Below are 15,346 nucleotides of genomic sequence, written 5' to 3'. Positions count from 1 at the left end.
AAAAAATAGTACCTTGATGTTGTGTATATTTTGATGTTACAATAACATTGATAATATCTTTCGGAACAATTAACTAGTAACAAAAGGAAATAATAATGAAAACAAATAATAATGAACATACAAGAAGTTGATAATGGAGTTCCCTAAGTGGTGGATATGTCTCCAACGGTAAAATTTGCTACAACGCATTTCTATTAGATGAACGGATGAATTGGATAGTTACGAACGGTGTTTATAATAATAGTTCGGTTCGTATAACAACAATTTCAGTTCATATAACAACAACAAATTACCTATGAACCGTACCCAGCTCCTGAACTGCCCCCAACCTTTTCTCGATGCATATGAGCCATTCAAAAGTACCAAAAAAAAATTAATTGATCCATTACACCTTGATGATAGTGATTCACTTGTAGACTGTAGTACACAATTTGATGAGAGTCTTGCCAAGTTGTAATGAATTGTGACTCATCATGAGTGTTGAACAACACACACACGTACATGTTCCCTACAATCCAGGAGCATGCCTTTTTGTTTAAGAGTACTCTCTTTTGGCTGCATTATATATAACCCTCTCATTAATTCTCTTGTAATGGAGCATGCTCATATAGTACTTTTCCTTGTCCTTTGTAAAGAGTTTGTTTGAGTTTAATTAATTGTTAGTAATTTACAAATTTTAGTGCAAAGAGTTGAACTTAGGAATGAAAGCAAATAAAATTGGAAAATATTAGCATGTGTCTTTGAAAAATGTTAACATGTATCTAAAGGTACATATTAAGAAATTGAAGATAGAAAATATTCAGCTCAAAACATGTGTATTTAATTTTTGAGTTCCTTAACATGTTCTTCTTTAGCAAGACTCAATAAAATTTATTGTTGACACAAAGTGGCCAACCTAATAAAATTTAATGATTTTTTTATTAAATAATTTAGTGATTAGAATTTTAACTCTTAATTTTTTTTTTTATAGCATATAGATAAAGATTTAATCCCGCATATCTCCTTGATTTAATCAACTTATGGCATATAGATAAAGATTTCTTTAACAAAGCACATATAAAGATTATGTTGTAAAATATTACCATCTCAAGTTTTGGTCTTTGTTTGACACTTAACATCAGACCAAATTACCATCCAGGGAGACATTGTTGACTTGAAGAATAGTGGATTTCAACACATAATTGCTTATGTGTATTATATTTTGATTTGAACGTATAGAGTTTAACTGATCATTTTTCTATGCGCAGAGATAAACTGAAATTTGCTGCTGTAGAAAAAGACACATTTTTAAATCATAGTCATTAATTATAAATTGAATGATTCAGATTAATGTAGTTATAAAATTGTTATAAACAATTTTGATTATACGTTTTAAATTAGACGGTAATATTATAAAACGGTGTGTACTTCAACGACATGAAATCATGTTCCGGCACCGTCTCTTATTAGTTTTCTAGTTTTCTAGTTTGTTTTTACACCACCGGTATCTGGTCCATTGGACTGCCTAATTTGGTTTGGGAGTCAGTTCTGGCATCAAGTGGTTTCAGCCCTTCCCGATCGCAGTTGCGGGAGATCAAATTATGATCCTCCCTACCAAATCTAACATCAATCATCACTAAACAAACTTACGATCGATTTTTACTCATCTGTTTTAGTGTAGCGGGTTGAAGTGCCCTTTGACTCTATTTCATTATGCTTATACAAAAAGTGTAACAAGAAAATATAGAAAAAAAATAAATCTTAATTTGTTGTTTGGTGTCCAAGGCACATGGAGTGTTCAAGTGGGGAAGGCAAAAGGGTTACCTGCAAGTTACAGTAATTAACAAGAAGTCAGGATCAAAGTACAAGAGAGGGTAGGTGTGTCCTACATCCCATCTTATATTTGGACAAAATGCAAGTGGCCACAATTTTGTTTGAACAATTGTACTTTGCGGCCTAATTGATTACCTTAATTTATTTTATTTTTATTAAGCAAATGTAGAACCTGAATATAGGTGTGTCTTACTATTTACGTGCTGAAATTATGGAAGCCATTTTTGTCACTAAAATTATTTTGAGTATAAGTTGAATTCATTTTTGGCTTGAAAACTGACTTTTAGTTGGTTAATTATTTTGACAAGATGAAATTATTAACATGGTAGTGGTTAAAAATTAGAAAGAAAAACTTTATATACTCTTACAAAAAAAAAAGTCTAAAATTTCGTTCTCAATGATGAAAAATCACATAATTGTACTTCCAAAAAAAATTCTACCATGATACATGTCATCCAAATAAAGTAAAGGCATTCCAAGATTTCTTTACATGAGATACCAATCCAATAAATTAAAAGTTAAATTATACTTTAACTTTTAATTTCATTTAACTTAGTTCCAATCCAAAAAAACTAGGTCCTTTAACTTAGTTTTTGATTTCATTTTATTTCTCTAATTAATTAGTTTTTGTTCCATTTTAATTCTTTAACTATAGTTTTTGTTCCATTTTTATATATACTAGTGTTTATTTTGATTATTTTATGTGTCATTCATGTCATGTAACAATGTTGGTGGGGTTAGAGAGATTTTCACACCTCCTAATTTGGAAACAGTGTTCAAACTTCATGAGAAGACGAAGAAGATGAAAACAATTATGAACTACTAACACTCAGTGTTAAGTGATAATTGTGAATCAAATATCAAAGATAACAAAAAGTGTAAACTAAGTGATTGTAATTAACTTGTAGGCCAAATCATTGTAAAGTTAGTGTAGGATAGCTTAAGATGGATCATATATTGTATATATAAGGATTATTACTTGTACTTTAGATTCATTCTTTTTAATAATGAAGAATCATAATCTTCAATTCTCTCTTCTCTTTTAGATTGTAACATGGTATCATCCGTCTTATCGATCCTAACTGTTTCTCTCATTACCGTAATCGTTTTCTTCCGCCGTAACTAACTCTCTTTTGTCATCTCCGATACAATGGTTCGTCCTCCACCAGATCATGTTCTTGATAATTCTTCTCCCCTTACTTTGTTTATCTCGGCGATGGTCCTACCTCCGTTGTTGTTACTCTTTGATAATTCTCGCCGTAGCAAATTTTTATGATATTGAACAATTTTGTGTTTTATACGATATTTGGTGAACAAAATGATATTTTGCTATTTTAGACAAGTTGTACTTGGGACAAAAAGTTGTGTTGTGGTTTAGTGAGGCACAAAAAAATTCTATTTTTGTATTGTCCCTTGCCTCCAAATTTGTCCGGTCCCTGAAACAGTTTTACAATCAAACACAGTGCAACTTGAGTTGTCCTGTCTAATCCCTTGTTTTTTAGCAGATCAAACACATCCTTAGGAATACAAATATTTTTTTCTTTTTTAATTTAGTACGTCAAAATTTGTGACCGTTTTGTCTATGTTATTTGACTATACACCATTTTTAAAGAATATTATTATCACTGTGTTGCCATATATTCTATAAATATTCTTTGAGTACTAATTACTCCACCGATATACCCACCTCTATCCCGTAGATAAATTGACGACTGACTTAAGAAATTTGGTGATCAATTCCCACCAAGGTTTGTCGTGCTTCTTAAAAATTCAAAATAAATTTTGTCCAATACAACTTGATAAGAAATATAACCACTTTAGTAATTAAAAAAAAAAAAAATCTGCATAACACAGAAATTACCTACTATTAACAATTAATTATCATCTACTTCATCTGTGGTAATATATAAGCAAAAATCATCTTTTTAGGTTCAATATATTTGGTCTATATTATAGGTCAGATACATTAATTATGCAATGAATCTAAAAAGATGATTTTTGCTTATATATTGTCACGGAAGAATACTTGTTAATTGATTAATTATACAATTATGAACTTTTTTTCTAAATGAATATCCTATATATGTAGTTGAAATCAAACCTTATGAACCGTAGGTCTTTTATTTTTTGTTTTGACAATAATCAATTGTTATGCTTGTGTATATAATTAAGATACGTGAAGTTTTTTCTTTCTACCGTATGATCAATTTTAAATTTAGTATAGAACATCATTAATGTGTAAGACATGTTACTTAAAATGCATGGTGACCATATTGATCATGTCGTTAATTATAATAACTGGCCAAGAAAATTTCTAGTCTCCGTTTGTAGGTGATTCATAAACCTGAGTTGACATTTTTCCATTTAATATAAATAGACATCTGTATTATGATAATTTTAGTGTATAAAATGGATAATTCTTTTTTCTTTTTTTTGAAAGAAGTGAATAATTTTATAAGCTCAAAAATTAATAAATACTAATTTGTGAATACTATTTGTGAATGTAACAGAATTATTCACTTCAATAATGTCATTGTTTTTTGTTGTGGGTCGTGTTTCGGTTGCTGACGCGTGTGGTTGGTTCTCTGAATATTTGATTCTTTGATTGTTTTTAAATATGTTGAGATTGCATGATTCTTTGTCTCTAGTTGACCTCTACCGCTCCGATGGCGACTGTTTTCTTTGGGTCGTGTCTGTTTCTTAGGTGCTCGGTTGTGGTCGTTTCGTCATTGCACACTCGTGTTGCTGTTGTGTCGGTTTGCTAGGTTTTAGAGGATTTTGTAGTGTTTGTTATCTTTGAGCTGGATTTGTCTAATTATATTATGATTCTACCATTGTACATCAACCTTTTGCCTCACGGAGCTGTTATTTGGATTCTGATAGGTCGATCACATTTGCTTCGAGACCGAGAGTTAGTGTCTAGTGACAACTTTTTGGGCTGGGTTGGTGGTGTCTTCTTTGGGGGTCCAGAACATGAGGGGTGCCTTCCTGATTATGGAATTAGGAGGAAGACCTCAATTTGGTGGGATTTTGTTCCTGATTATGGGACTAGGAGGAAAATCTCGATTAGGTGGAATTTTGTTTTTGCCGCTTATTTTCGATAATTCGTTACTATACAATGTCACTATTATGAAATTAGGAGGAAGACCTCAATTTGGTGGAATTTTCTTCCTGATTATGAGATTAGGAGGAAAATCTCGATTATGTGGGATTTTGTTTTTGCCACTTATTTTCAATAATTCATTACTATATAATGTCATTGTTATGTACTTTTTTTTATCAATCTTTATTCATCTTGGATAGAGATATAATTAATAATATATTTGTCATTATAAAATCAAAAGTGAACCTAAGAATTCTTCTAAAAAAACAATATATCCATCCATGTAGTCTGACATTGTTGACACGTGTCAACCAAACGGACCGTACGTGCACTATGATTAACGTCAGCAACTTTGGACGGTTTCAATCCTTTTCATTACGGAATCAACGTCCAATTTTTTTAATTTTTTTTGGCTTATAAAAATAAAAGTCCAATATTTTTTCATTAAAAAACATAAAACATTTTTTTCATTAAAAAAACAGAAAACTACTAGTACTACTACAATATTATTCATTTTAATTATATACTAGTTTAAAGACATGTACATTCACACGAGTTCATTGACTTTAGTTCGATATTTAAGTTTATCATTATTTTAATGTAAAAAATTTATTTAGAATAAAATATTGCTAAATATAAGTGAAACTATTGTGTTATTTTTTGTAAATTTTTTTATTCATTTTTTTATGTTTCAGTGCAAATAATTATCAATAGTTAACTTTGATATTAGTTAGCTTTATTTTATTATTATTAATAGTTTTTTTAAGGGAATATTATTATTAATAGTTAATAGTAAACTAAGCTACTAGGTTTGGTCTAGTGGTGAGGGAGTTTGGTAATATGCGCATGAGGTCTTAAGTTTGATCCTCATTGCAAACATTGTAAAAAAAAAAAAAAGTTAGTAGTAAACTTGGTAGTAATATTATTTAATTTATTTTTGATGAAAAATATTGTTTATGTTTTTTTTTAATATAGTTATTGTTTATGTTTCTATTTCTATATTCCTATTTTTAAGAATTCAGCTTATTTTTCTATATTCTTTCTATAATTTATATTTATCGATTAAACTTTCTATAATTTTTTTATTGTTTTTTTTTCCTATTTTTATGCATATATTCCTATATAATTTTTTTTTTGAACTCATCTTATTCTTTCTATATTTTTTGTATTTATCTTATATTGTTTCTGTATATATTTTTAAATTTTTTTTAGTAAAATCACAATGAATGATATAAAACTTGCAACGTGGTTAAAAATATTAAGGATAAATTAGTAACTTTGGTGGTAATCAATTTTTACATATTAACTAGTTTAAAGATCCGTGCATTCGCACGGGTCAATTGAATTTTATTAGATATTTGAGTTTTTCGCTATATTAATGTAGAAAATCTATTTAAAATTAATTTTTTTTTGTTACATTAAAATTAAATATTTAAATCAATTTATATAATATTTTATATATTTTTTTTAATAGAGTATTGTTTTTTTTTATTTCTATATTCCTATTTTTATAGGGTTTCTTCTTATTTTTTCTATATTTTATTTATTAAACTTTCTAAATTTTTTTCTTCCTATTTTTATTTATAAATTGTTCTGTTTTTTCTTACAACTAAATTGTTCTGTTGTTTTTATCTAAAATCTGTTTTGTTCCTGTTTTTAACCGTATCATCTTATCTTTCGTAATAGATAATCATAATAACACCATGATTAAGGCTATGTTTGGATTGGTGGTACAAAATGGAATGGAGCGGAATAGAACATAATGGAATGGAGTGGAACAGAGCGGAATGGAGTAAAGATATCATTCCATTGTTTGGATATATTTTATAAATATTCATTCCATTGCATACACCCCAATTTGGAGGGGAAAGAAAATTAGAAGATTGGATGGTATGGGATGGAATGAGTTCCATTGTGTTCCATTCCACTCCATTCATTTTTTGCAAATCCAAACAATGGAACTTAGTTAGTTACCACTTCATTCCATTCCATTCCATCCTTTACCACTAATCCAAACATAGCCTAAGAGTGCATGATAACAGCATAAAACTCTCAATCTAACCGTACATCAAAAGAACCAATTCAATCTAAACCGTTGAATTGAATATAACAAGATTGAAAAAATGTCTCTATAAATGCAGAAGAAGACGAGTTTCTTCGTGATTGGGTTGTGATTTTGATTTTTAGGATTTTCTTCAGCGTAACCAGAAAGAACAATTAGGGGAAAAAAAAATTAGCGAGTTAGGGTTTCTAATTCAACTCACTGATTCTCCTATACTTGTATTCCCGGTTTTTTCAACTTCGCCGGAGAAATCTCGCTCTAAATATTCTCCGATTATGTCTCCAGTAGCGTAAAGATCGGATTTTCCGGCGACAAATTTGGGGGTTTTCCGATTATTCTTTGAGTGTGTGGGAGAAATTTCCGATTTTGTTCCTAAAAAAAAGGGTCTTTACTCAGAAAGCGATTACTTGGTTTCTTCTTGCTTTCAATTTTGCATTGAGTTGAATTTGACTGTGCCGTTTTGAATCAGAATATGCGATATTGGGTTTCTATTTTTTGAGGATAAAAATAACTTTTTTTTTTGTAGGATTAGATTTTTTTTGTTTTGTTTGGGAGTGTTCTTCAATTTTGATTAATTGGGTTTGATTTTAAGGAAATGGGACGGTAAAATCTAGATAAATCAACTTCTTCAATTTGATTAATTTTTGGGTTTGATATTTAAGGAAACTTTGTCCTTTGATAAATTTTCCGCATCAGTTTCGTAAGTGCTTTTTTTATAAAATAAAAAATAAAAAATAAATTAAAATAAAAAGCTTTTCAATTTTTGGATTTTGAATTGGTATTGAATTTTGATATTAATAGGTTTAATTTATTTATTTGTATGGATGGATCATTTTTCTTAATATAGTGGTCACTGCAACAGGCAGAACCACTGATCATTCTGTGTCTCAATTTTTTTGGCTTCAAATTATTTCACAAATTCCTTGGCTTTCTAAAGAGCTTAATCAATCATTGTTGTAACCCCTTTTGCAATTTTGCTATTAGAGAATAAAATTGCAACTATGGCTGTGTCTTTGACACGTTTATCTTGTTGGTTATGGGGTGGTAGTAAGGAAAAAGAGTCTGTTGTTAATGGAAATTCATCTTCTGAATTGAGTTTTTCATTGAAAGAAAGAGAGTCTTTGAAGTTTCCTTTGATGAAGGGAACAAATAATCAAAGGAAGGTTAAGAAGAAGTGGCATAGTAGGGAAGAAAGGAGAGTTGATAGAGAGTATGATGTTGTTTTAGTACCATCTGATGGTGGTGATTGTTTATCAGGCTCTGAATATGATGACTCAGATTGGTCTATTGGGTGGTTGGAACCTCATGGTTCTGATTTTCAGAGTGATGACGAGTCTGCATCTGATAGTAGTTTTGCTGTTTTGGTTCCTTGTTATAGGCCAGGTTGCAAGGAAGTGGATGGCTCAAATAATCAGCTTTTGACTGCTATTAAGAATCTACCAAATGAATTTTCTTCTGGTGAGATTTTGAACTTGCTATTGAAATTTTGTACATTTGTCTTCAATTAGTGTACTGTTTCACTTTTTCTGAAGTTATTTACTTTTTTATGATGGTTACTTAAATAAACATTCTTTGTTTAGATGCTTTTGTAATCTGTTAAGATTTTTGTTTGTTTGACCTTGTTGATGATTGTTATCCTGATGAAGGAATGTGTGTGTCATTATCATCATCATAGTTATTGTGTTTGTGGTTTTGTTATATTGGTAATTTGGTAATAATTCAGGTGTAAGTGCAATGGTGATTAGGTCTTTTTCTGGCTTAGCTTAATCCAAAAGTATAATACATGACAAATGCTTCTGTTTTTTTAATTCTTGGAATAGTCTTCAAATGCATCAATCTACTACTACTAGGTTGTTGTTTTATGGTTTTTTATATTTTAATGCTTGGTGTATGAAACTGTGGATACTATAGAGTCATGCTTTCTAGCCTTGTCTGTTTTTTTGGCTCCTCTTTTATTTTCTTAGTGCTTTCATGTCTAATTTTCAAAGGTGCTTTTAATGCTAGTGTTGAGTACTGTTGAACATAGTGCATGTTTGTATTGGTGGTGAGTTCGGTAGAATCACGGTGTGCTGGATTTTGGCAAAAGCTATAGTTAGGAGTGTTAACAAAATCACAGTGCCATCATGATTTCGTCAAACTCATTGTAACCTTTTATCTTTTCTAATCTCAGAATGTTTCTTTCACGTTTATGGAAAACAAATTCTTGTTTTTTACATCTTTATGATTGAACGTACGTTCATACTTCATCTTATAGCATAGGACTATTGACACACGGATCAAGATATGATTGAACTTAATTTGTAACAATAGCATACTCCAAATCAAAATTAGAGAAAGTTGTATTGTAATTAATGATGGCACCCTTTTAAGTTTTAACTATTCATTCATTGTATTAATATTTCTTGTGATATGTTGATACATTACATTCATCTCTAATGTTATATCTGTGCATCATACTTACTGTTTTCTGGATTACTGATTGAGTTTGCAGCTGGCAACAATTACATGGAACAATGGTTGGCTTCACTTCAGAATTTTGAAGTGTAGATAACTACTTTCCAGTGTGTTTGTAAACTTCGATGTCCACCGTGCCTGCACGAGTTTGATGGCTGCCCGGTGGAAGGATTTCTATCGCGTTTTCAAACACACAAAGCTTTATCTTTTATGACTATGGACCTTTCTGACTACCTTCTAGATGTAGGGGAGGCAAAAATAATACTTATTGCATCCACTGTATTATTTGTACATAAAATCCACTTCTCTTCTTATTGTATAAGCTCAATTTGCAGTGCAAAATTTGGAGCTAGAACACACGATATGCAAAATTTGCTGTGAATAAGAGTTTCTCTTCAATGAAAATCAATATTATATGGATATGGAATTATAATAGGAGAATTGCACAAGTTATTGTGTAAGATCGGAAATATTTTAACTCTTAATTTTCTTGGGACAAATCTTAGAATTTTGAATTGGAGCTAACTCATACTTATAAAATTTATAAAATTGATTGATTTGTAAGATCATTTGATGTGAGATTCATTTAACACACTCCTCGCGTCTGACATTATTGAGTTTAGTATGTAGTCTGTGGTGGTATTGACTTGGACCTGTGAATATGCTCCTTTTTAGGTCTCGGTTTCAATTCTCTCTAGTGCCAATTGTTGACTATAACATTACCATGATGTATTCTCCTCGTCCAACGCTCCCAAATACTGTCTTCCAACTTGCTTAGATGACTGATAGCATACTGTCGATGGGAAAAAATAATTCATTATGATTAGTTAATAGAAATCAATTTAAAAGCAATAAATTCATAAGCTAAACCAGCAAAGTATGAAGACATAAGCCAAAGCAGAAAAGAAGAAGAATTTATTGCCAGAGTTAATTAAACAAGCAAGCATCATGCACAATGAGTATAGTTGAAGTTTATTTCAATAAAACTTAATACAAGTTTTAGTTTAAAGGAGGTAAAGGAAAAAAAGTAATGAAAAAAAAATGGAGAATCGACAAAAGCCTGAGATAATATGTGGTAAATTAGAGCTTGTACTCACATAAAGGGTATTTAATTGAACGCAAAGTGTTGGAGTTTCCAAAACATTGATATCTGTTGACTTTCGAACTTCAGAAAGCCTTGGATCCTTAAGTGAATCCCTCATTGAATCTCTAAACTCCTTCTTTACAAATGTCTTGATGCCAATCTCCTTTGAGTATCGAGTAAGAATAGGTAAAGGTGGTACTATATCGTCCTTGCTAGCTACAAGATGAACATAACAAATTCAATATCCTCACTAGGTAATTCTATTAAAGAATCTAGCAAGAAAATGCATTATAGGGTATGAAGAATCTATTAGCATCGAATTAATTCATTTAAGGATATCAAACCCATTATTGACACACTATAGAAGTGTGTTACGTGAACACTGCAGCTGCAGTGCCTACCTAACAAAAGATAGTGGTAATTTGTGAAACAATCAATTTGTGACTAAAACAAGTGAAATAATCATCCCTGAAGGGGGCCTACAGGTTTAAGTAGATTCGATTGAATGTTTTCCTTCTGGTAATAACTGCATAGCAATTCGCACCGTCTGACCTTTTAGACTAAACTTAAATAATCAAGCTAAGTTAATGTAAATAGACCCAGAGTTCTTCACCCTGATGTAGAACAGGACCACCCAAAGAAATTCTTCAATTTCAAGACATCTGGTGCTTCAAACATGGATCCATCAAGAAAGATTAAAACATGGTCCACAGATGATGTATGCATCTATATTCTATATTGGGCATGGAGTTCATGACATGTGAAAAGATACGCTTACCTCCTCAACTATTCTGTAGACTTCAACAATTGAGCTACCATACCTTTGTTGGGATGACACAGGGATCCACCGCTGGAGAGTTTTACTTTGAAATGTTATCACATTCATATATATGCCAGATAGTAAGTCAAAATACAACTTCAGTTCAGTTATACTTTACATCCATCCCTACATTCTGTGATATAAATGACAATAACAGTGGCCCACAAAAGATAAGACAGCAAGCATATAAGGTACATTTGGTGCAAACAAAGAAAGAATGGGGAGGATTGAGAAATGAGAATCCTTTCATTGCAATTTGAATCAATATTTACATACATTTTTGTTAATAAGCTCACTTTAACTGTATTAAAGTGTTATCTCTTAAATGGATTAAGAGCTAATTGAACATCATATTTTTTGTAACTACTTATGGATTTTTACAAGTGCAGTAATGCAGAGTATGTATTAAAAAAAATTCAACAAATGTGTCACAGTCTCTGCCCCTTCACCATAGAAAACACAGCGATGTTCTTCATCTACTCGGATAACACCATGCCGGATTAAATTCTCTCTAGTTGGCACTCTATCATGAAGGACCATCCACGCTAATATTCATCGCCCTAATGTCTCATGTCATTGCCATATTACTTAATCTCACACCAACTTAACTCCATGCAAAGAGAATAATCAGTTGTTTCTAAGGTTTTTCTATCTTCATTAATATTAAATCTCATGATTTCAGAACATGATAGCATCTGGCCGGAGGAGTCTCCAAATGAAAGGTTCACATCGACAACAAGAGAGGAATATGTTGGCACAACAACCATGCTCCTAGAAAGTGGTATTGTCCCATTAGAACTTATTTGAACCGAATCTTCATCACTCTTAAACAACACGATCCGATAGTAATCTTTGTTATATCGTGTTGAATAGTCATAACAACTATATTGAGTTATGAGACTCCCAGAGACCACCTCGGGATACACATCAACACCTCCCCTTTTGAGGTTTAAGTAAACCTTAATGTTAGCCAAAACAGCGTCAGAGAAGATGGAATAATGCACAGCTGCGAATCCATTTTGACCAAGAATAGAAGAACATAGCTGTTTCTCATGATAAAAATTAGAACCAAGAACCCCAGCATACCAATCAACAAACCCTTTGACGGCTAAACGACCATCAACGTCCTTTATATCAAATTTCATTCCTAAAGAACTGAAATTCTCAAAAAATCGAGAGCCATCTAGGATAGGTGCGGTATTCACATGTTCTTGTAATCTTAGAGCATCTCTTTCCTCTCTTTTGAATATGTAATACTTTACTTCACCATCAATTAAAACTTCAACAGAACCATGGATTTGTATAGCCTTGGACTTTTCACGACCAATGAAGACTGAGAATATCTCCACAGCAGGAGATGGCCATGTGCAATGAGGTTTTAGATTCCTAATAAGAATTTTCGAGCAAAAATTAACTTAAAATATACCAATCTCAAAAATAAATGATCTAAACTCAATCAAATCCACCACAAATCTACAATAAAAACAAGCTCAAGCTTAACACAATACGGAGTATAGAAGTTGTTGTAAAAGCATGAATCTGTTTGTCTATTTTGCTTAATTAATTATTTATACCATAATTAAATACATACACTAAAAGACTAACAATTTTTCTGAACTTCTTATAAACCAATAGACTTTTCTCACAAGATGGATCTCTAAAATTGCAAAAGAATCAACCTAAGAAAAGCTAAGACAACACACTTTGATCGAACAACAAAGAGCATTTAAAAACTTTTAGGCAAATATATATATATATATATATACACACAAGAGTTACATACCATGAAAGCACAGAGTTGGATGGCAAATCATCATCAGATTCTTCATCAGAAGACTGAAATAAGTAAAAAGAACCCATATGAGCTCCAAAAACATGACAGAAAAATAAATTAGAAAGAAAAGTACAAAAAAAAAAGAGAATAAACCTCATCTTCTCCATCGGTATCCAACTCTTCCATGTCTTTTGTGGAGATTTCTAGTAAGCTAGGTGACTGTTAAAAGACAATATAACACAAAACTTGTGACTGATGTGACTTGAAACGAATGGAATAGTAACAAATAGAACAAAACTACAATGACGACTAAAAAAATAAATTAAATACCTTACATACCCCAAAAGGGTCAGGTTCAAACCATTCGGCCTCAACCATAATAAGGAGACCCATCTCTTCTTGAAAGAATGAATCTCCAGACGTTGATCCCCGTAGTAACTCTATGGTCTCATTAAGAATCTTTCTACTTGTTCCAAATTCTGATAAATCTAGAGTGACAATAAAAGGAGCGTATGCAGGTGTAGCCAACCAACATCTAGGGATCTTTAAAAATCTTGTCTTACTTTCAAATCCGACTCGTTCAAAATCAAAATTTTGCTTATCAAATATGACACACTCTTCGTCAATACAATTTCCATATGTATTGCCATAGCGAACTACAATTTTTCCGTTGACATCAATGTGGTCATTCACTAAGTGTCTATCAAACATTTTGATACTTATGCGGCAATTAACACCAAATGGAATTATGATGTACTTAAAAGTAATATCGCCTTGAATACAAGAAATTACCCTACATTTGACCTCTTCATAATCATTTTCAAATTGGTCCTCATCCAAACAAAAGCGCCGCTTTGCAAATAAATTATCATTTCCATCGTACAACTTCACATTTATCCAACTTAATGGTGTAAGTGTACGTGGAGGGAAACTTGAGTAATCTTGACCGATTAAACTTAACTCGGTGTTCGTCCCAACTATTTCAGCAGCATCAGGCTGACGTTTATAAAGTTCATGGACCTGCTTCGCTCCAGAATCATAAACTTCACCACAAATCTCCCCGTAGATAAGAAGCGGACTATCCTTCTTTGGTTGCACAGTCACCGATAACACTTGTACTAAAGGCCGCGTTCGAAGAGCTGCTCTCCCATTTTTCTTCTCTCTTTCCCTTTTCTCATGGCGTCGCCTAACAAGACACTCGAACATTAACTCGCTCCGTGACTCGCTGCTCACCGTATTAAAATGACAAGCGCTCAACTTCTCGAGCTCTCCTCTTGAAACATTAGTATATTTATTAATGTACTTATCTAAATCCATAACTTACAACTCTGCATAATCAAACACAAACACAAACACAGTCAACTCATCGATCCCTCGTCGAGACAGTTTTTGTGAAAAATACTAATGGCGTACAGAGAACACAAGTTCATGATTCATCAATACTATATTCAAACATGAAAACAGACACATATGATGAATCAAATTTGAAGAAATTATAAGCAGAAATTATATTATATTATTTTGATAAATAAAAATTTATAGAAACAGAAGTTCAAATTTGAAGAAAGAGAAGCTGAAATTAGGAGTTGAAGAAACAGAAACGACAGGTTAGAAGCAGAAAATAAATATCTTTTCACCGATTGAAACATCGGTTGAAACAGAGAAGAAGACATTCACCGATTGAAACAGAAATAGAAGGCGGAGAAGACGGAACAAGGCGAAGAAGCAAAAGCAGAAGGCGGCGACGGCGGTTTGCTTTCGAAGGATGAAGGTTGAAAGCAAAAGCAGTGCTGCTATGTTTTTTTTTTAGGAGTTTTTGTTTTTGGAATATAAGGGGATGTATTGGATTGGGGATTTATAAAAACAATTTTAACAAAAAAAAAAAATCTCGAAGATTTTAAAAGATTTTGTGGGATTATCTTCAAGATTTTAATTGATTTTGTGGGATTATATCTTGAAAATTTTAAAAGATTGTAAAAGATTTTAAAAGAGTCTAATTTCCCGCTTCTGGTTTTCACGGTACAAAGTCTTCTCGTTTTAGTTTATATACATTCTGGTGTAAAAAAACATAATACACACGACTCATATGGAAGAAGCAAAAGAAGAAGAAAAAAACAGAGAGAAAAATGAAAACAAATAATGAAGAGTGAGCACCTTGCGAGAATCCTGTTCTATTTGAGTGAGCCTAGCGTGCGTTTTGACAAGACGAATAATTCATGTTTCTTTGAATGGGGCTA

The 15,346-nt window shown here is 31.8% G+C and overlaps 2 protein-coding genes across 4 annotated transcripts; one reads left to right on the top strand and one right to left on the bottom strand.

Moving 5' to 3' along the window:
• The first annotated feature begins 7,059 nt into the window (after positions 1–7,059).
• Positions 7,060–9,851, top strand: LOC123903855. Its single transcript, XM_045953521.1, has 2 exons — positions 7,060–8,435; positions 9,469–9,851. Exons 1-2 carry the CDS (start codon positions 7,979–7,981, stop codon positions 9,522–9,524), a joined length of 513 nt encoding a protein of 170 aa, XP_045809477.1. The 5' UTR covers positions 7,060–7,978; the 3' UTR covers positions 9,525–9,851.
• A 1,711-nt stretch (positions 9,852–11,562) lies between these two features.
• Positions 11,563–14,938, bottom strand: LOC123903854. Of its 3 annotated transcripts, none has more exons than XM_045953518.1 (5): positions 14,787–14,938; positions 13,440–14,437; positions 13,263–13,328; positions 13,119–13,171; positions 11,563–12,721 (listed from the first exon to the last, which is right to left on the bottom strand). In XM_045953518.1, the coding sequence occupies exons 2-5, from the start codon at positions 14,424–14,426 to the stop codon at positions 11,920–11,922; spliced, it is 1,908 nt and encodes a 635-aa protein (XP_045809474.1). In that variant the 5' UTR covers positions 14,427–14,437; positions 14,787–14,938; the 3' UTR covers positions 11,563–11,919. The 3 variants fall into 3 exon arrangements, with proteins under 3 accessions (XP_045809474.1, XP_045809476.1, XP_045809475.1); XM_045953520.1 differs by having other exon boundaries at positions 11,563–12,695; positions 13,117–13,171; positions 14,787–14,929; XM_045953519.1 differs by having other exon boundaries at positions 13,449–14,437; positions 14,787–14,929.
• Positions 14,939–15,346: the final 408 nt, after the last annotated feature.

Source organism: Trifolium pratense, linkage group LG2 (genome assembly GCF_020283565.1).
Source record: "Trifolium pratense cultivar HEN17-A07 linkage group LG2, ARS_RC_1.1, whole genome shotgun sequence".
Taxonomy (NCBI): Eukaryota; Viridiplantae; Streptophyta; class Magnoliopsida; order Fabales; family Fabaceae; genus Trifolium; species Trifolium pratense.
The sequence above is the reverse complement of the archived record's forward strand: the minus strand, read 5'-3'. Positions and strand labels throughout refer to the sequence as shown.